The 22,577-nt window shown below is 31.1% G+C and overlaps 2 protein-coding genes and 1 non-coding gene across 4 annotated transcripts; 1 reads left to right on the top strand and 2 right to left on the bottom strand.

The window, feature by feature from the left end:
• Positions 1-5,546: 5,546 nt before the first annotated feature.
• Positions 5,547-10,483, bottom strand: LOC127744190 (glucomannan 4-beta-mannosyltransferase 2-like). The gene is made up of 9 exons (XM_052256468.1): positions 9,786-10,483; positions 9,603-9,701; positions 9,278-9,530; positions 7,947-8,057; positions 7,715-7,851; positions 7,494-7,607; positions 7,194-7,393; positions 6,862-7,092; positions 5,547-6,374 (listed from the first exon to the last, which is right to left on the bottom strand). Exons 1-9 carry the CDS (start codon positions 10,122-10,124, stop codon positions 6,221-6,223), a joined length of 1,638 nt encoding a protein of 545 aa, XP_052112428.1. The 5' UTR covers positions 10,125-10,483; the 3' UTR covers positions 5,547-6,220.
• An 8,917-nt stretch (positions 10,484-19,400) lies between these two features.
• Positions 19,401-19,472, top strand: TRNAP-AGG (transfer RNA proline (anticodon AGG)). The gene has a single exon. It is a non-coding gene; the product is annotated as a tRNA-Pro (tRNA).
• LOC127744188 (uncharacterized) lies at positions 19,403-22,571 on the bottom strand. Of its 2 annotated transcripts, none has more exons than XR_008005288.1 (2): positions 19,729-21,961; positions 19,403-19,563 (listed from the first exon to the last, which is right to left on the bottom strand). XR_008005288.1 is itself a non-coding variant. In XM_052256466.1 (2 exons), exon 2 carries the CDS (start codon positions 21,768-21,770, stop codon positions 19,947-19,949), a length of 1,824 nt encoding a protein of 607 aa, XP_052112426.1. In that variant the 5' UTR covers positions 21,771-21,789; positions 22,478-22,571; the 3' UTR covers positions 19,660-19,946. The 2 variants fall into 2 exon arrangements, 1 of the variants encoding a protein (XP_052112426.1); XM_052256466.1 differs by lacking the exon at positions 19,403-19,563 and adding an exon at positions 22,478-22,571 and having other exon boundaries at positions 19,660-21,789.
• Positions 22,572-22,577: the final 6 nt, after the last annotated feature.

Genomic DNA, 22,577 nt, shown 5'->3' with positions numbered 1-22,577 from the left:
CCTTTTTTCCTTCTCTCCAAGTCTCCTTCACAATGGCAATAACATCTCCCATTTCACGCCATCTTTCTTGAAATCTGAATTTTCTTTTAAACCTCCTCCCTTTCTTTTCTGTACTTAATAAAATCGGTCTATGATCAGATCATGTGACCTTCAAGTGCATGACCACAGTATTCGGCCAATCATCTCTCCAAACACTGATTGCTAAGGCTCTATCCAGCCTTTCCTTAACAAGATTTTCTCCGAATTACCGATTACTCCACATGAACTTATTCCCTTCATAACCTAAATCAATTAAACCTCCATTATTGATGAAATCATTGAAATTTTATATGAAAGTACTTAATTTTGCTCTACCACCCCCTCGTGAATTGCTTTGATTGCATTGAAATCTCCTATAACAATTAACTTATCTCCACCAATCTCCATAAGCTATAACACTTGTTTATATTGCTCAATCCTTCTCGCCTCTTTCGTACTTAAGTGCACTCCAATAACCTTTTGTTTTTGCCTTACTTGTTGCATCATATGTGAAATGAATAAAAAATGTCTGAGAATCTGAACTTGAATATTATCTTTCCACACTACCACCAGATCACCTGCCAACCCAGTCGGGTCCACTAAGAACATAGAATTATATCCTCGAAAAATTGTTCTTTGTCTTGCATAAGAATAAAATTTTGGGAGAATGAGATTTAAAAATTTTTTTGATGCTGTAAATTATTAGGAATTTTTGCAAACCGTGACAGTTCCACATTCCCATCTTCATGTCTATTGGGGTGGCAAATTATGGGCGGCACCCTCCCCCCTTTTCAACCAAATGTTGTTCTTCCGAGCATGATTTTTTATTTTTTGATCCTTCTTCAGCGTCTTCAAATAGTTGCTTAACCCCCGAAATTGATTTGAAATAATATTTCCTCCTTGCTATATATTTCATATTCTTCTTCTTACCCCCCTTATTACCTTCAGATTCCTCCCCTACTCCAATAGAAAATACATAATCCGAACAGTTTTTTTGTATTTGTTCAGCTCTATTTTCATCCACCTTCTCCTTGTCTCCAAAAATATGTTGATCCTCCAATGCACCTTCATTTTTTTCACTGTACTATTACCATTCTTTCTGCTCTGTACTTCATCTTCTTCTTCTCGCATCTGAGAATTATTATCCTGGACAAATAGGTTGGCAAAACCTTTGATTAGACACACCGGTATTGGTTTGTTTGATCTCTCTCTCCCTTCTCCAGTCTTGTTCCTCCAATTTGGGTGCGGATGTTTCTTTTGGTTCTCAATTTTCCTCCCAAGTTGTTCAGCTCGCAGTCAAGGTCCCCACTGTTCCTCCTGTTGACTTTTCTTCACCGAGTCCTCCACATATTGGCTGCAAGCTTTGATTTTATGCCCTACACGGCCACAGTAGTGGTAGAAGTTTTTAATTCTCTCATACTTGATCTAAATCTTTATGACTGTTATTTCTACCTGCAATTCTTAAAACCCTTCTCAAAGGCTTAGTTATGTCCAATAGTATTTGAATTTTGAGAATTGTTTCTTCTTTCTCTCTCATAGTGAACACATCAGCATCTATGACCTTTCTAATCGCCTCTCCCACCTTTTTTTCTAAACGTGCCATCTTGCATTGCTCAAGTAGTCCCCACATCTACACTCATGTGAGAACCAAAGTAAATTTCTTCTCATTAATCTCAATCTCTACTGACCACCTCCATAGGTTTAAAATATAATTTTTAAATAGCCACGATTCCCTTTTCTCTATTTGAACCAGGTCAATTTCCTTTTCAAACAAAAATTGGAATTGATTTCCTCTATGGTCCATCACCGTAAAGCCCTTTGGTTGTCTCTATATAGCATATAGCACCGATTCAAGAGTTCCAGCATTGAATAGTTTGTCTGCCATGAGTCTGCCCACCAGGCTCTTTGTGCATTTTTCTATTCCTTCCTTAATATCTTCATCCTCAAAGTGAAAAACCTGATCCTCCTCTTTATCATGTACAAACTTGTCGTGATCCTGATTAGCAGCCGAAGCTGCCATGGTTACCTTTAGGTACCCTACGAACAAAATTTGCAAAATTAGAATTTTTCTGCAAACTCTAGCAGAGCAAGAAAATAACCTTAGCAGCAGGGCAACTACTCAATACTACGATTACAATAGTTAAAGATGTATTTATAACCTCTTATTAGGTTAAAACAAAAAATCCTTAAAACCCACAAACATAAAATCCAATCTAGTAACTAAATAAACAAAAAATCAAAATATATCAAAATAAACTAATAACTTTTAAATAATATTTGATCTCTTCATATTACGAACATTTGAAGTACGTATAAAGAATTGTTCACATAAAAGTCAATTAATCTTTTTTTGAATGTTTTGATTTCAAAAGTGTATTGCGTTAGAGTACACTTTATTTTCCTTAATTAAGTTGAGTTAGTATCTAGACCATTTATTAAGTTTGGATAACTTAGGTAATTTAAGAGTATGAATCTCTTAAAATTAGAGATTATAATCTATCTTGATTATAATAAAATGTTTACCATTATTATAACAAAACTGAACGTAGATCATGTTGCATTTTGTGATCAAACTAAAATATATCAAAACGCCACTCTTCTCTTTTTCTATTTTCTTTACTTTTTGTTCCGTATATTCTAAACAACAAAATCGCAAACAATCTCTTAATACCAAAATTCTACATAACTTTTTTTTCAACTCACTTATACATATATATCCCAACATTTTTCTTCCACCCTTCAATTAAAGAACTTGGTTTCAGGACATAAATTAAGCTTTTATTTACACAGCTGCCAATTAGACAGCTCAGGAGAATCAATCTCGAACAATTACCAAACAATAGACAATAAGAGTAAAGAAGACAACTACTTCACAATACAATGTACTTTATCTTCAATACTGTAAATATTACTAGCCATACTTTTTATAACTCTAGGTTCCCTCAATAAATACCTTGACCAGATCTCTGCCATTGATGTGTAACATGAAACATGCATTGAATATATTTTAAGTATATATCATGTCAAATGTGCAATCTGGCAATTTTCTCATTGATCAATCTATACAAATTGCCACATGACTCTACCAATTTTTTCCATTTCTCATCACGTGAAATAAATCATGTCAAAGGATCATAGTCAGTCTTCTTTTGGTTCCTTGCCAAAATCAATTCCTTTATTTAATTAATAAAGGAACAATGCCAAAAAACATGAATCTTCTAAGGATATTATTGTGCTCGAATTAGGCCTAATAGACAAAGAATGCTACTAATATTTTTATAATTTTTCACTGAAATTAACATCTACATTTTGTCTTTCTTACAAATTTAATGAGAGTAATAATACTTAATTAGTATTTAGTACAAGAAGGTAATTCAACTAGACTGGTCATTTTATTTTAATTTTTTCCCTCCAATTACTTGCAGTATATTATATCAAAATCCAGGGGAATCTATTTAGAGCCACAAGAATACGGCAGTGTTACAATAATAATTGTCTAAATGCTAATAACTTAATGCTTATCAATATATTGTACAGCGTTATTATATGTATGTGAGATCTGAGTTGTATTAAATAGAATTTTTTTATTTTTTTTAAATGCAATAGATCTGAAGAAATTTGATGACATGGAACAATGGAACCAAGGTTGAAGCCCAACTTTGCTAATAAATAAAATATTACAGCGTAAAGAAGAAATATTAGTTGACTAGTGGTTAACAATGTGTTTTTATTTTTTGTTTTTATTTTTAGTGTTTTTGTTTTTTAGATTTTGTGAAAAAAATAAAAACAGAAAGTGAAAACAGAAAATAAAATTTTATTGTTTTTACTATTTTTATTTTTTTCATAAAATATAGAAAACAAAGAACATTAAAAATGATAATAGAAAATGAAAATATAAACCAAACTTATCCTAAACTTCATGGCCTCTTTATTTTTCTTTAGTAAGCTACGAACATGTATATAAAAAATCAACTATATGTATAAATATACATTAAAATATAAAATACATTAAAAATAAATTAAACAAATATATATTTATATATAAATATATAATGATTAATTTACTAGTTAATTTTTTGCATATAAATAATATTTTTTTAATCTGTTAGCATGGTCACTTTTTAGTATATTTTATCTGAAGTAAAGAACATATTTATATTAAAAATGTATTGATTTAGAAATGTACTAAAAAATTGGTAACCATGAATAAAAATAACAAAAGTAATAGTATTTTATTCATAGGGAGGATTAGAATGCATGTGCTTAAAGTATTTTAATCGGGAGATAAAAAAAAATTAGGGAAAATTTGTCACAACTCACAACTCATAAATGACAAATGATGTCACTTTGGCTTGAAGAAATCAAAATGACAGTTAATATTTCGTGCCATGGCAGGGTTTACACATGATTGGGCACGAGGCATAAGATGAAACATGAAAATGTTTACAAAAGGGTGGTACTTTTTCTTAATCTTTTAGGTTAAGCACCTAAAGGGTTGCATCATGCTTAAAAAGTTTGTTAACAAGTTAAGAGTGTGTTTGGTGTGTACTTTTATTTTTTGTTTTTATTTGTAATATTTTTTATTTTTTAAATTTTGTGAAGAAAAAAAAATTGTAAAAACAATAAAATTTTGTTTTCATTTTCACCTCTAATATATTTATTTAATTTCTATAAAATTTTGATATATAAAATATTAAAAATAAAAATACAAACTAAATTCCCCTTAAAATTGTTATAATGAGGTTATAATTAAACCAATTGGGTTAAGACAATTGTCTTAACAACATTGGATACTTGAGGCACAAGTCTTGCTTATGGTAAGAACCTATGTTTGATAGTGTGTGTACTGACAGGGTATAACAAACAGCATATGCTCAAGGGCATGTGATCTTTGGCCAAATGCTAAAAAATATTGCATGTGATCTCTTATCCGTTTATACCAGTTTTTATTTTATACGGCATTGAAGATGTGAACAAAAGCTGAAATTATGGTATCCCATGCTTTTAGCCTTATGTTACGTTTGTTGAATAACTAAATAAGAAAAAAAAAATAAAAGGTGGCCCACTTTATTGCAAATTCAAAATGAATTTGATTTAATGACTTCAAAAACTTTTGTAATTATTTTTTGTTTTTTACAATATTTTTCAACCTAAAAAGTAAAAAATTAATCTATGATCTAAGTTTTAGTTAACAATTTATCATTAGTCAGTCGATTGTTGCATGCATAAGGCAGAATTCAAACTCTCAACACTTATTTAAGCAGAATAATGAACTAACTACTAAACCAACCCAAGTCAATTTCTTTTGAACTATTATATACAAATATACTATAACTAATTATAGCTCATTTTTTATGTCATATTAATATTCGAAACAAAAAAAAAATACTAAAAACCTTTCACACTCTGTAAGTCACTTTATAGTGAGGTAATTTGCAAGCACTCTATCAATATGGCATGAAAAAAGGAAATTGATGGTGTCAAATGTGAACATGTTAAGGTTTTGGAAATCAAGTTTGCTTACAACATAAGAATCAAGTTTTGCTCTTAGTAAAGGTGAATCATTATGAAGCATTCATCCACTCTGGACTATTTACTAGTCCATGTTCTCACTAGTATTGCCCCATATATCAATACATATAACATCAAAAAATCATTCCTCGGGAGAAAGAAACAAAAATGGCAAACATCATGAATTAAATAAAGTTCATGTTTTATCCAATACATTTATTTGGCTTGAACTATGGATAAAGAAAAAAAAATAGAGGAACCAAGAAAAATAAATAACTGTAAAAATCTCACAAAAACAATTCAACCTATGCAAACAAAAGAAAAAACATTATCTAACTTGCTGACTCTAAATTTAAGACCATATATAATGGTACAATCTTTTTGCTTGTCCTTAAGCCTGTTGTGATGGCAATTTCAAAAGGCACACTCTGATCTTTGCCTTTGAATTTGTTTGGAACTTCAATTCTTCACTGAAAGGCGAGGAAATCTTGGGAAGAACGAACTTCTCTTGCTCCACATGAAGAAAATGATGGAGATTGTGCTCTAAAGTAGCTGTAGATTTTTTGGTACAGCTTTAATTTGTTGCTTCAAGAAATCATTCTGCCCCTTTTATATAATGTTACAGAGGAGGGAAACTACAAAGATATTGACACTGACACGGATGAAACTTTAAGTAACTGGAGACATTGGCTTAGACAATGGTACCAACGTAGCCAAATCCAACAATTGAGAAGGTTATGGTCTGAAGGAATAGGTACACAAAGTAGTTGTTCTTTCCATGCACAAAGTCATAGCATCCACAGAAGAAGAGGAATGCAGCAAATCCAAGCTCCAACGTGTTAAGTCTGTTTAGCCAAGAATAACAATAATCAAGAATAATTCATTTCAAAAATGCTATGTGCAATGAAAAATTAGTCATGAAATTAACTATTATGTATTTGTATATAAATATATGTTATTTAACTCATTTTCAATGTGTATTTTGTGTTTGTGGCTGATTTAGTAACTAATTTTTTATGTGAACATAGCATGGTTGTAATAATTTCAATCACGTGTTGCTTCTAAAATATTGTACCATGCGCAACTGGAAGATACTTGTTAGTACAGTGAAGAACATAAAAAATGGATTTAGAACAATGAAGAATTTCTAAGTACTTCACTGTCATGACATGTTCAGTTCTTCTACCTATCAAAAGAATCCTAAGTAGCATTATTGCTACAAAATTAGGCACATTAAAAGTGCTACCCAATCATTAATTAATTTGGGGGCCATCTGAATGATGATAATGCCAGCCAGGGTGCAAATGAATTTATTGTAGAAATTGAACTGACCTTTCGAAAAACTTGGATCTTGGTTTCTTGACTGGTGCTTTGATGGCATTATTATTGGCTTTGTTCTTGGAAGCATCTTTGTTCTTGTTATTGACAGAATCACCAAGTTTCTCAGTAACAACCCACTCATTGGCTCTCCCAGCTTCTAACAGACCTATGAATGTTGCTTTTGTTCGATGCAATGACATCACATTCTCAAAAAGGATCCAGTAGAACAACAGGTGAATTGACCTGCATACATGCATGCCATGTGTTTGTTAAATTTCCAGCTTAGCTTTTTAATGTTTTAGGAACTGGTGGTTAGTTTAATTAAAGAATAAAAAGATAGATACCTTGGTGTTCCAACTGAATTGAGGATGGTGATGATGGAAGGGATATAAACAGCACCCCAGATTGGAACATGAACCTCAGGGACCAAGATTGTGAGTGGAAGCACAACACAGTAGAAGAAGAATGTGACCATGTGAGCTATGATCTTTCTAACAAAGAAGAAGCTGTATATAACGTACACTTTCTTCCAAAATCTCACTTTCTGCAAATCAAGTAGAAGAAAAAACACTGATCACCAACTTGTTCATTCTCACTTCGTTCACTACTAATCATATAATAATTAATTAATTCCTATAGCTCACCTTGTTCCTTACAATCTCCATCACCATTTTGCGGAACAGATTAGCAGGACCACAAGACCATCTGTGTTGCTGGAACCTGAAGGCCCTCAGAGTACTTGGAAGCTCACTTTTGGCCTAGTTAGTTAGTTAATTAGTTGGTCTATTAACTCCCACATTATTAAAAAATTAATTACTTTGATTTTGATATAATAAATTAAAGTGGGTATAATGTGTATATGTACCTGGAGGTCTCCAAGGTAGACAAATTTCCATCCCCTAAGACTAGCACGAACAGCAAGATCCATGTCCTCCACTGTTGTTCGGTCTTTCCACCCTCCTGCTTCATTGATTGCACCAATTCTCCAAATACCTGCTGTCCCTGCAATTTTAATTTGCAACTTTATGTTATAATGTTTTGGAATTGCATGCATAGCAGCAACATCTAATTAAGGTCAAATTATAATTACTACGTACCATTGAAACCAAAGAAAGCATGAGTGGCTGATCCAACTTCTTGCTCCACTGTGAAATGGTAATCAAGGGACATCTCTTGCATTCTTGTCAGCAAACACTCGTCAGCATTCACTGTCACACACAAACCATACTTAATTAATTCTGAGTTTTAATTTTATAGATATTCCTCATCAAAATTATTACACTAATGTTATTATTATTATTATTTGGAATTGAAAGAAAGAAAAGCGCTAAGAACAAATCTATATAAACCTAAAAGTATATGAAAATGAAAGAAATTGAGTGAGTGTGTTTGTCGTCACGTGAGTGAATAATAATAAGAAAAGATGCCACGTAATTAGATGCAAAGAAGGATAAGTGAAGTGGAAGTGTCGGCAACCAAGGACCGAGGTCCACACCATTAGGCACATGGTAAGACCCACAACCACAACGTATACATAATATAGATTGGGAAAATACTATATACTAGCGATATTAAATTATAACCAAACCACGTGGGAAGTGGTCTCGTTGAATTCATGGATTTGCAACTTTGGAATCATGGAAGAACGGAAGCGCTATTATTATTATTATTATTATTATTCAAGGGGCCAAATTTGATATAGTATATTGACCAAACAACCCTGAAATAATTTGACAAACTTGGCTCCATCTTCATTCTCATGTTAAAGAAACATCCCACCGACGACACCATTGACTGTGACCATCACCCCTTCAACGTTTTTTCGTTACTTATATTAGAAATTTGATGATTCAGTGACCATAATTGAATGTTGTTCACTTCATACGCTATGACACTACACACCCCACCACAGATTTTCCCTTATTACGATCTTGATTTTGATGCATGGCTAAGTTAGGGGGTGGTAGAAGGGGTATGTAGCATATATAATTGCAGATTTTGTCTTTTAAAAGAGAGGGGAGAGAGGGGGGCCATCAAACAAAAACAAGCTTCAGAACCATGGTCATAGCTAGGGTGGTCCCACCCTTCTTCTCAGCTTAACAAAACTTCACTACTCCAATGCCTCTGTAAATTTATTTAATTATTTAACTAAAATAAATAATTGCGACCTCAAGATCACAGGTTCAAGTTATTATGAAGTACATTATACCTTTTGTACGACTCTTTTTCATACTTTGCTTTAAGACGAGATGTTTGTGCACTGAGTTTCTCTTATTTAACTAAAATAAATAAATAAGACGTAATGATAAGCAGTGATTAGTTGCCACCGACAGCTGGATTTGATAATAATGAAGTTATAGATGTAGTGATTTAATTATAGTTAGGGAGTGGGGTTAGGTGATGGTGGATAAAATAAATAAATAATTACCAAATCTCCAGCGAGCTTGAACAAGAGCGATGTCAGGGTTGCCAATCAAGAAAGGAACGGCTCTACGGAGGAAATCAGGCTCAGGCCTGAAATCAGCATCGAAGATTGCCACGTACTCACAGTGCTTGACGTAGCTACGTTTTAGACCTTCTTTGAGTGCACCCGCTTTGTACCCCGTTCTGTTCTCTCTGATTTGGTACGTTATGTTTATCCCTTTGCTCGCCCATCTCTGACATTCCATCTCCACCATTTGCTACAAATCAACACAAATTAGTTAATTCATTTCACTTCTTAATCCCTCACTACACAATTAAAATATATGCACCTTAACCACGGGATCCGTAGAATCATCCAGGACTTGGATCACGAGACGGTCAGCAGGCCAAGAAAGATTACAAGCTGCTCCAATGGAAACCTTGTAAACCTGAAATGAACGCCATAAAACTAAGAAAAATTCTTGTAATAAAGTCACTTTAGAGAATGGAAGTGAAAGAATGAATGAATGAACCTCTCTTTCGTTGAACATTGGGATTTGGATGAGGACGACAGGGAAGTTAGAGCTGCCAAGCTCGACATCGTCTTGGATGGGCTCGTAATTGTAGCGTTTTTCCGGTTTCTTCCAGAAGAGCTTGACGAGGATGATGACAATGCCCATGTAGAGCCTCTCGATGAAAAGCATGAGCGCCATTGCTAAGGAAATGTAGACGGAAAGCTTCAACAGTGGTACTATCAATGGCGCCTTCACAACCTCCCATATCATCTGAATCTGCCCCGCCAAGTGGTTACTCACACCCTGGATTGACTCTGGTATGAATACCTTCACTCCTTCTGCTCCCTCCATATCCATAATGATACTAGCTACAATCGGCACTTAAGAATAGTGACAATAAAGAAAGCAGTGAAGTGGTTATGAGCTTTCAAAAGCTATGGATTTTGCAGAATAGGAAGGGTAGTTATTCATAAATCTCCCTCCACCCCACATATGGAAAAACCAACAACAAAAAACTAAGAATGCACTCACTATTTTTTTCCCTCTTTCTCTCTCTCACACACACACTAGTGTGGTTGGTTCAGCCAAGAAATGCTGGGGTGTTTTATGGTTTCTTTCTATCTGAGAACACAACCCAACAGAGGCATGAACAGGGTGTGTGAGACTCTGAGAGCAGTGAGAGAGAGAGAGAGAGAGAGAAGGGGCAATAGATGGAGAGAGAAATGGGTTACTTTATAGTTAGATTTTGGTGATTACATTTTGCATTTACTGCATTTTTTTATATTATATTTTATTTTTATTCTTTTTTGGACTTTTGATTAGATTGGAGATATAATAGTATCAAAGGGTATTATAGTCATTTTATATAGGGATTTTTTCCTCTTCTGTTTTGGGCTTTTGGCTGCATTGCCAGGGAGATGAGGTAAAAAACGGATAAAATATCATCCAACGAAAAGTGGAAAACTGACAAAAATAATGCTCATTAACACACTGGATTTTTTTCTTTTCAAAATCTTTTATTTACCGTTCGGTAGAGAAGAACATACCTATCTTTTATTTACAATTGGAAAGCTTCATAAATATAATGCAGGTTTACTGTTTTATTTATAGGGAGATACGATAATTAGTCAAATATATTTAATCAAATATATTAAATAATTAAATAATTTGCAGTACTATTTTCATATTTTACGAGAATATTCATTTTATTTCAAAGCTTAAGTAAAATAATTTATGTTCGTTAATTAACAATTTTTTAAAATAAAATAAAATCTGAGTAATACCAAATTAGTCTTTTCTTTAGTCAACAAAAAAAAAAATTAGTCGTTCCTTTTATGAAATATGAAAAAGAGGCAATCAAATTATTCAAAATTCAATAACATACACTAGATGAGTGCATATATAGGTCTTTATTTTTATTCCTGTAAAGTGTAATTTTTAAAATTCTTCATTACGATAATGTGGTAAAATAGGTAGATCCTCAGTTTCAAATTAACATTTTACATTTTATTTAAAAAAAAAGAATATTCAAATTATTCATCGAATTAGTAACGGATCATTAAGATCTCAAAAGAAAAAGTAAGTATTAATATAATCTTATAGTAATCACTGATGGATTCCAATTGTATGAGATTTTATTGTTGGTGACCCCTGAAAGAGACTTGCGTGTTAGTGTATATATATGTGAAGGGAAAAATGAGACACGTTTTGATGACCTGAGCGATTTTACACACAAATGAGACAGCCAAAGTAGGGACACTCTTGTCTTTCAATAATGCGATGTATTATGATGAACCCATGTTGGAGTTCACGGAAATAATGTTTAATCTCCATATTTATTTATTTTTGATAGAATAATCTCTATATATTATATAAATATAAAGAATATATTTATTCAAGCTTTCAATAATTAAGAGAAAGGCCAACATGGGCAGAGAAAAGCAGGCAATCCTATTTTTCATAACTTCCTCCTTTACCCTTTGTTACAAACTCATTGATTAAATATTTAAATGGATGTTCAAAAATAGTGAAATACCAATACACTTGCCATCTACATTTTGGATCCTATTTTTGTTTCCTATTAATAAAAAAATAAAAGTGAAGAGTTACGTAGAGTTATTTTAATGTAAAGTTGATAATTACAAACTGTTAAATAATAATTTAGTCAAATATATTAAATTATTTAATAATTTTTAATTATTAACTCTACATTAAAATAACTGCAGTCTGCATATGAGTTTTTATAAAAAATAAATTAGAGTTGAGTATTTTAGTCCAAACATCTCAAATTGTAAAGGATAAAATTAGAGTTTTAATTTTGATATGAAATAAGATGGATCCATCACTAACAATCGTTTCATTCAATTTTATCATAATGTTGAGTGAAAGAACATCTAAATAGAAAGTTTATTCATAAGATTACACACACGATGCATGCATTGCTCTTAAGATGTAGAAAATTGATAATTGAATTATAAATAATCAGCACGTTTTCAATATCATATTATTTCGAATCAATTTGATAATGATGAAAACAATCAAGAAAAGTAGCGTGTTCAAATATATTATTACATTTATGTCCGTAATGAATTTTACACATTTTTGTATAATTCAAGTTGTAATAGGATACTGTAAGTAGGAATTATAATTGAGGCCAAAGTAAGAGAAGGGTGATGAATCACGAACATGTTAGTGACTTAATTAGTTCAACTAATTAGATAATCAACGAAAGTAGTGAAGAGACATTAATTACTAGCGGATACTAATTCAAATGCAATAGGCAAAGGGATTGACTTTGTAATTGTGAAGAAGTAATTTGAATCTTTTAAGTACATATATAACTATTCGTATGACTTTAGATTCAATTGTATATATGATAAAATAATTAGAATGTTATTTTAATATGTTAGTAAAAACTTAGATTCAGTTGTCTTCATATAAAGTTAATATTTAAAAATTGTTAAATAATTTGATAAATTTAACTAAATCACCATCTAATAACGATTTTTAATTATTGCATATAAATATTTGCCATAAATAAATTTTATATAAATATTTAATTATATATCATTATATCGATAAAAATAATCAGTTTTTATAATTACGGTATAAATAATTATAAAAAAGAAAGTGATTAAACGGTTATATAAAATAATTTATAATTAATCTCTCAACTTTTGGATAAGTACAATGCTTAAAAAACAAAATCATACTGGTCAACTCTACAGCTCCCTGGATTATGAACACAATTAACCTTACCAACTACGAATGAGGAGGTGATGGCAATAAGCCAATTAATAACCTTGCATTATTCTTCCATTTCATTAGTCTCAATTTTTAAAAACTAAAAGTTAAAAATTTCATACTATAAGATATAGTTATAAATTTATAATTTTTTTAAAAATTAGACTAATTTCAGATAGAAACACAACAAAAATATAAGCAATTATTTGTTAGTGTATCTTATATGTAGTGAAGTTGCTATATTATACACTGAATGATTAGGCGTTGGAACTTGGGATAAGTAGTAATAATGTGAGCTATATATAAAAATGGCATGAGACTCAGCGCTATGGAAATGGAATGATGCCTATCTAGTTAGTTGCCTTGCAAGTTGCAATTGCATACACAATGCAACAAGCCTTTGATTTAGGAATCATGTACATTATTATACACTTCAAACCTTAACCTCTTTTCATGATTATTACCACTCTATATTATATTTGTTGTATAGTTCTTTTTGTGCAATAAACAAGAAAGGACACTACACAAATCTATAATTACAAAATTCCCTTGTATTATTAATTTATTATTTACTGTTTCACTTTGCAAAATGTCAAAAACCTGAACCTCACATGTTGTGTCTCTTACTCTCTTCTAAGTTTTGTAGATTAAGAAGAAAAAAAAGAGAAGAAAAAAGATACTATTTACTTATTTCGGTGCATTTTTATGGAAAATTTTTTTATCAAGTGATTTCTTTTAAAGATATTTAAAAAAATAATTTTATGTCTAAATATATTTTTTATTTAATAATTATATTTAAATACAACAATATGAGAATACTTTTTATTTAGTTATTAAATTAAAAAATATATTTTTGATTAAAAATATAAATTATAATATTAAAAAAATATATTTATCTAATATTTTTATTATTAAAAATTATTAAACACATTATAAATAAAAAAATATTTTTTATTAACATTTTCTTTAACAATTTAATAACACCCAGACAATCCGTAAATATGAGCCTTCCCCAAACTAGGACATTAACGAGTAACTTCTTGTTCTGCTTGTGATTGAAAACTACGTAACTTGGCTCTTGCCTCTATTATTCTTGTCTCCCTAGTTTACAAAATTATAACCAATAATACATTATTGTTATTATCACTCTGCTCAGGAGATGCAAATTATTCTCATCATTAATTGGACCCTGTTTTTCATTAGATTAGACTAAGAAACTACTCCTGTTATTGTTTTTGAATTGACTTATTGGTCTCAACCTTTTGTTTCTCCTTCAATTAATCAATAATTTCTTTAAACACTTTGGTTGAGCTTAATTAAAGATATACAGTTTTTGGATCAATTGGATTTTAATTTGGTTGTGATTATTATTATTATTATTATTATTATTATTGAACCTACCATACTTTTTTTTCCCTCCTTTTCCTTTTCTTGCTTTATTTTACTAAAGATGGCTAATTTTTTTTCACCTACAGTAGAATACATATAAGAAAAGGAAAGAGAAAAAAGAAATCAAACCCTAAAATAATACACACACCGCCACAACTGACTTTAGAAAATGAATGGAAAAACATGGAAAAGGAAACTAACAAATAAAGAAGTGGGTGAAGATATGATAATAATAGAGATCATGCGTTTCATGTACAAAGGTTCCTAAAGTTAATAACAGATTGGAAAAGATGTTTACTCATATGAGTTCTGTATCTTTATGTGTATGCATAATAATGCTACATTTACGAGTATTTTTGACGATCAAATTCAATTGAATTAAAAAAGTGATAAAAACGGCACTTAAATTAAAATTAAACACGTAAATAATATAAATAAAAAATATGCCTAAAAATACTTAATTAGACTTAATATAAAAATTAAATTAGTTATATAACTCATATTTTATTTATCATTTAGTAAAATATAAACATGATTTAAGATTTTTACATCATGTTCTACATCATATTTAATAGTAAATAAAGTATAAGTTGGTCAATGACTTATAACTCAAATGGCATAATATTTTCATATTCATCTAAGAGGTCGAAAGTTCGAATCTCTCTATCTTTAATAACAAAAAAAAAAATAAAAAAAATTATAAGTTGGTCAACTGTGTTACAAGATATTTACATGTAATACATAACTTTTAACGTGTGTTACACACTTACACTACTGTTACATTATATTTTACACAGATAAACCCTACAATCTTTGATAACCCCGGAATTTCATTTATATATTTATATTTAGGACCAGCCAATCTTATAATCGTGTGAACATGTCAATTTATGCTGTACCTTCCCAAAACCCCAACCATAATTTTACTACTATTAATTTTGCTCATTAAAATAATTTATGATTAAACTTCTAATGCTTGACCTAAGGAGGAACAAGAACTTTCGCTCTCAATAATCAAAATTGGACAAAGACCATTTGTTTTCTTAGATAGACAAGGAATCAAGGAACATAAATAACAGGCTTATGATGAGTATGAGGTAGAGTAACTGTCGGTGGATAAAATCATATATAGCAGCAAGAAAAAAAAAAAGAAAAAAAAAAGCTAAGATTCTAAGAAACCTTTTCTTTAACAACTCTATCTACTATCTAGACCGAATTTGTCACGTGATAGGTCACGTGCATCGCCTGAAATTAAAGTTATTTTATGTAATTATTGGATATTTTTTCACCAACACTATTTTTTTTCTAAAATTAACAATGAGATTCGAACCCACAATTTTTATATAAGTATAGAAAGTATATGTCATTTGAGTTACAGTTAGTTGTGGCTTACAAACACTAATTAGTCACATTAAGTCTATTATTATTGAGAAAAATGCTAGGGGTCAATAATTTTGGTGTTTTGTAACCATTCATTGGTCATCAATAGTATTTTTAATGGTGTGAGATTATATTTAATGGTGGGAGATCACTCACTTTTATTTTGATAGTTAAGTGCTGGCCAAAAAATATAAAAATTACTGGTTCCTAGACTTTTCTTTTTATTAATTATAAGTCTATTATGGTGGTTATATTTATTTTAAACAATACTTTTTAAAAAGTGTTGTTTAATAATAAAAAATATATTATTTTAATTTTAATAATATTTTTTAAAATATTATAATCACTATATATATTTTTTAAAATATTATAATGACTCTATATATATACTTTCAACAACTACTCAAATTTGTTAATAAGTGTGATCTCAGCAAAAATAAATAAGTGGACTTACCCACCACCCAAAATAATTATTATAGACATAGAATATACCCTGGATTCATTCTTTATATGAATCATAACGTATGCAGAGACCGCTCCAAAGTCCAAATTTTTTCTGGCTGCCATCAATGGCTAACTAAACCAACCAATGACCTCTTATATATTATTTTGTATGCATAATGCATTATGCCCTCTCTCAAAAGATTGACGATTCATTCTATCAAAGGATCCTCTTATAAGCTAAGCTAAATAGATATGAATCCTATCTCTAATCTCTTCAACTAAAAATAGAAATGAGAGCGGATCATCATACCACCCCTTAAATGAAAGAAGTTCAAGTGATGATTAATAATAATTGATCAAATAAGGGAACAAGCCAACCAAATATTGGTTACTTTGCTTTTACTGTACACCCGTGGGGAAAATAAATTTTCTATGCCCTGTCACTAAAAAAAAAATCACTTTTAATAATGATTTATTTTGATTTTCACAATAATAAAAATAGTCACTAATATATTTATAGACAATAAACATTAATCATCTTATACTTTATTGCTAAAAGATTTTAACGATAATTATACAATTATTGAGAAAGACTTTTTTAATAATCACAAAAGTATACAATTATCATTATAATATATAGTAACAATCATAAATATATAATTACCACAAAATATATAAATTAAATAAGATATATAATAATTATTATATTATTTTCGTTCAAAATTTAGCGCTAAAAATAATTTTTGTTGTAGTTTTTTTCCCCTATCGTTTTAATCTACTCAACTCCTGAGGAGGAGAAAACATTTTAATAGATATTAATTATCATCTTTGACATTCCCATAAAAAACAATAACACTTATATACATTACATAATGCTCCTAATTTTTTTTTTTGATAAAATCTTTTTCAGCTTTATACGTATTAGATAAATTCTTAAAAATATTTCTCTTACTCATAACTCTATTTCTTAATTTTTTTTATAAATGTCTCTCTTATTCATAACTCTATTTCTTAAAAATCTTTGTTTATTGTTAATTTTATTACTTCTTTTAATCTAAATTACCATATTCATTTACGCTACCATCACAGTTACCTCCTCTATTCTAAAGTTGGCTTCTTCAATTAAAAATTGCATCGCTTCCTGTAATCCTATTAATTAGTATTGCTTCTATCATTGTTTGTGTATCGGTATAAATTAATAAAGTTAATTACCATAAAAAAAACATTGTAATAAATATATGATATACATGCTGATTCAACATGTTATAATAATTTATTAATAAAAATGTGAAATTTGTGATTTTATATATATAAATAAAAATACCCCACCAAGAGCAGCTTTAGTTTGTGGGTTCTAAATCTAATTGTTGTATCAATCATCTTGGATACCATTTATGAGAGTGTCGGTGGAAATGGTTCTCAATCTTCTAGACTTCTAGCACTAATAAAAATTGACAGCGCAGACACTAGTGATTATAATCACCAATGCAATTTGTAATAACCCGAATTCGATAATTATTAAGTATATATTGTTAAACAAATGCTACTTGGTCTTATTAAGAGACGTTGGGTCCTTTAGGAACATCATATGCACATCAAGTCTTGTCACTTTCATCCTTTGCCAATATAATTGTAGGGTGTGATTTTGGGACGTAAATTAATTAAATTATTATAAAATAAATTAAAATAAAATTTAATTATTCTAACAGTTTTTATAATTTTATCAAATTTTTAATTAAATTTTTATATTTTTTAATTAAATTGTTATACCATATTATATTTTATAATTAAGTCTCAATTATAATAAAAATGTTAAGATTAACAAAATATTCTATTAAATTATACAAAATATTTAATCAAATGTTAGATATATTCATTTTATTTAATAAAATATTTTATTAATTTTAATATTTTTAACATAACAAAAATTTAATTATAAAATGAATATCTTCCGACATTATTTCCTTAATTATTGTTTTTATTTGTGAATCTCAGAAGAGCAACGCTAAAATTACCCCCCTCATTTTAATTGGGTGTCTCTGCCATGGCTCCACTTGCCAGCTATACTCGATTCAAAATAAAATAAAATAAATCCACAAATCATCACCAATTCAATGTGTCGGCCAAGAAGAAAAAATGTGACAACTGACTTAATAGGGTAGTAACATTAAATCATTAATTAGAATCCGCTTGCATTACGAAATTAATTAATTAAAAGTGTTAGTTATTGTTTTGTAATTCTTAGATATCTACCAACTAAAGGAATTTAAATTATGCTATTATTGGGTAGTCATTCCTCACTACTATAATTAAAGTAGTTAGGGGGTTTATAACTTATTATAGTAATATAGTCACTATCTTCAGACCCATTTACTTTTTTGAGTTTTTTCTTTACGTCTTTACTTTGTCCCTTTTTGCTATTCAAAAGCAAAAGAGAAACCTCTTGTGTAGATATATATAAATTTGTGTATAATATCATTCTCTGATTTGTGTTTTTTCCTAATCAAATTTGTCTAAGAAGGTTGATAAAGTAAAATATAAAAAGTTTAATTACTTTTAAATTAAAATAATAAAATTTATATGTTACAAAATTAATAATAACTAATTCTCACCTTATTAATTTTCTTGCTTTTTAAAAGATCATTTTCAATTTTTTTTAAATATCATTCCACTTTTCTATGCATTTTGTTGATAATTCCACTTGCCCTTCCTATGGATTGACTTCGAGTAATTAAGAGTCTGTATAAAATATAAATTTGTATATTATAGGAATAGTTAGGTCATACGTAACAGTGATATTTGTAAAATATAGCTAGGTAGGGTACACACTGGTCATTTATGTTTGGGACACTTTACCCTCCACTAATATAATCCATATTCCATAGATCTAAGACAAGGAGACAAAAAAGTTATCATAAAACTGTCAAAGAATTTCTTAGTATATAGTCTCTCATGCCCTTTCAATCAATGTGATGATGGTGACCAATTTTAACGATTTCATGGGATTTCGAAGCAATGAACGCAAGAGTATGATACTGGTATAAGTATTGATAATAATAATAATGTAATTTCTATATAAGATATAATCTTCTTATGCATATTCGTTTGCGTCCATGATAGTATCAAAAAGTATATTGACTAATGGTAATAAACTTTATAAAGTCATTGACCAAAAAAGGGCATTTGGTCTAGTGGTATGATTCTCGCTTAGGGTGCGAGAGGTCCCGAGTTCAATTCTCGGAATGCCCCGTTTCTTTTTTTATTCATCTTCAAGCTTTCGGGGCTGCTGGGCTGGGCCGGGCCCAAAACACCTGCTTCTTGTCTTGAAGATCCTAAGGCCCTAAAGTTCCCAGAAAAAAGTGCATATCAGGTAGATTGTAGACAATAATGCTAGTTAGAGAAAAATGATTCAATTACGTAAAGATGCTAGGAGGATTCTAACCTAAGCTTATTAGTGTTACTTGCATATAATTTGTACAAAGATTAATCGCCTAAGATATCTTACCACAATGAATATCAGCTAAGATATTCCTATTTCCCACTCTAAAATTGTTAGACATAAGAACTCCCGCTGCTCCTCTTCCAGCACAAACAGAAATTTTTACTACAAAAAAAGTTCAGAGTCTATGCATTATTTACAAGGCTTCCACATAAATGTGACAAGAAGAAGTAACATCATAGGCTAACACAATCTGTCAGAACTAGAAAGCACTGCCTGTCTCTTCAATTCTGTAGGGAACTTGGTACCATGTCTTTAAGATGTGTAGCATGAGAATCCATTTTATGACTTTGGAGTCTTAGATTGTTCTTTACATATACAAGGTCTTCCAACCCAGCATCTGTTTCTTGGCATGGATTACCACCATTATGTTGCCAACTCTCTTCACACATTGCAACACTGGAAACCTGACTCAGCACTTTTATGGCAAGTGTTTGTAAGTGTGGCATCTCAAAACCAAAGTTCTCCCACCAAGCAACCGGATCCATTTTATCTCTACAGTCCACTGCATCTTCCTCTCCTAATGATCCTTCGAGTCGCCAATAAGAGCTGAGCTGCTCCCGCAGAACTCTTCGACTAGCGCTTTCACACTCATATCTCTCCAATGTTGTTTTCCAACCCCTCATTATGGTTTTGTCCTTGGCCTGACCTCGGCCGAAGTATTTCGGATTCAATATATAACCTGCAGAATGAAGGGGTGAAAACAGCACATCCCACCGGTTATCTATCAACCCTTCTAGCTGATTGAGTGCACCAGCATCTATTATTCCTCTACTCTTTACAGCCTCGATAGCCTGAACACGCCACTCGTGGACATCTCCCATGATGCACCGGTTGATATCAAGTGTGGAAAACAATCTGACAAAAGGTTCACATATTTGCAACATCATATGACCCCTGCTCCAGAAATCTTCCTCCAATATGGTTGATTCAATGCTTCCAATATCTTGTTGAATACTAAGTTTCCATTGCTTCCACTCTTCAGTCACAATCACTTCTTGAAATTCTTTCTTTAGTTCAAGAATCTTTTGGACAATGTAACAGGAGGGTGCGATTCTAGCGGTCAGTGAGTCGGAAGACCCTTTCAAGTTTTCACCGTAGACAGAAGGAGCGAAATTCTGAAATGAAATTATGCACTTGTCAATTTCTTTAGCACACAAAACAACAGGTCTTAGCCAATCCAATTCAGCTATATCTTCCATCAAAATGCGGATAGAATGTGCAGAGCAAGGAGACCAAAATATATGAGGAAATTCGGCCAAGGTATAGGATTCAGAATAAGTTTTGGCAGGGCCAAGATATGAGATTATCTGAACCACATTTGTAGGTCCAACATCCATAATTGTGTTTCTAAGAATACTAACAGCAGAGTTTCCTGCTCCATCAACACTGTCTACATCTACAGATTTCAAGAATGAGAGTCCCCTTGGACTAGATACAAATATGTTAACCTGCAAACTATCCGACATACTGTGTAAACGTCCAATGCAGAGTAATGTGCATCCTGTATGCGGCCAAGATTCCCTAACTAGACCAACATATTTCTCAATTCTTTCTTTTTCTTTACTCAAAAAGGAACCAGACAACTCATGTATTGACATGGGTTCATAGCCTGGGCCGAAAGCTGCAACTGCTTTTATCATCTCATGAAAATAAGGCGAGTTAATAATCTTCATGTTTAATCCATTAGCAAAGAAGAATCTTGCTAGCATTTCATCTACATCTTCTTTGGTGACACATGTGAGACTAGGTCGAGGAGTACGAATACGCTTGCTATACTTACCAGTTATAGAAGCTCTCTTCTTTTTCCGGGAAACCCTCTCTTCTTCTAACATTTGAAATGATTCTTTCAAAGAATTATCTATAGCCGGACAGCTTTTGACTCCAACACCAGAAAAACCAAGCAGATGAGCTCTAACACGAGAATAGGATCCATTGTATCTTATATTGCAGTGATTGCATTTCCATCTTTTAGTACCACTTCCCTTATCAAACCCACCAAAAACACTGACATGCTTCCATCCCCATTTATCTGATTCTGATTGCATCCTTCCAACCCAGTATATGCTGCATAACATCCAACAAAATGGAATTCCCAAGAAGCAAAAACAGCATATTAAATCCATAATACATCATGAAAACAATAGAAGACAAATTCGATGCTTCGGATAAACTAATGGAAACCAACATAAGCATATTTACACTAGAAGCTACAACCATTTTCACATTAATACACTATCACAACTAGCAACCTTCAGAAATTGCTAAATCTGTTAGCTCATGTAATTTGAATCATATAACATGATTGTCATTGACATGAGAGACAACATACCATCACTCTAAATTTGCAACATTCAAGTGACCAAATTCCCAATTTACAATAAAAAATATTTTTATGCTTCCACCAAATAGCTTCCAATACAAGGTGACAAGGTTGCTTATTCACGTTAATTACTCACCCAACATGATTTAACGGGAAGCGGAATAAAACTGATCAATATTGAAAAGATATATTATCTTGACATCATTCATTTACCATTATTCTGATTATCCGCTTCACATCACCCTCAACTAAAAGTGAACTTGCTTTTCAAGTTTAAACCTTTACTTTAAAAACCGACTGAAAATAGTAAGCTTTCAACGGGGTTATTGAGGTACGACACGATCATCATTCACAAACATCAGAAGCCCCATTCAAGATGAAGATAAATTCTAGAATCGAAAAAGGACATGCTTGGAGGGAAGGCTAATTTACCTGAGCTTGAAGAGAATTGAATTGAGACGAAACGGCGCGTTTCTTTTGGGGAGGGGTTTCTGAGAAAACCTGAAACGACGGATTTGGAGGAAGAACGCGT

Source organism: Arachis duranensis, unplaced genomic scaffold (assembly GCF_000817695.3).
Source record: "Arachis duranensis cultivar V14167 unplaced genomic scaffold, aradu.V14167.gnm2.J7QH unplaced_Scaffold_232527, whole genome shotgun sequence".
Classification (NCBI taxonomy): domain Eukaryota; kingdom Viridiplantae; phylum Streptophyta; class Magnoliopsida; order Fabales; family Fabaceae; genus Arachis; species Arachis duranensis.
Note: the sequence above shows the minus strand (reverse complement) of the source record. Positions and strands in the feature narration are given on the sequence as shown.

What these genes read in the sequence shown, in the direction of transcription:
- LOC127744190 (XM_052256468.1), bottom strand. Translation starts at nt 10,124, where the DNA reads ATGGATATGGAGGGAGCAGAAGGAGTGAAGGTATTCATACCAGAGTCA. An exon ending in TCTACCTTGGAGACCTCCAG is followed by an intron (nt 7,608 to 7,714) that starts GTACATATACAC and finishes CTAACTAACTAG; the next exon opens with GCCAAAAGTGAGCTTCCAAG. An exon ending in AGATCCAAGTTTTTCGAAAG is followed by an intron (nt 6,375 to 6,861) that starts GTCAGTTCAATT and finishes TTGGCTAAACAG; the next exon opens with ACTTAACACGTTGGAGCTTG.
- LOC127744188 (XM_052256466.1), bottom strand. Translation starts at nt 21,770, where the DNA reads ATGCAATCAGAATCAGATAAATGGGGATGGAAGCATGTCAGTGTTTTT.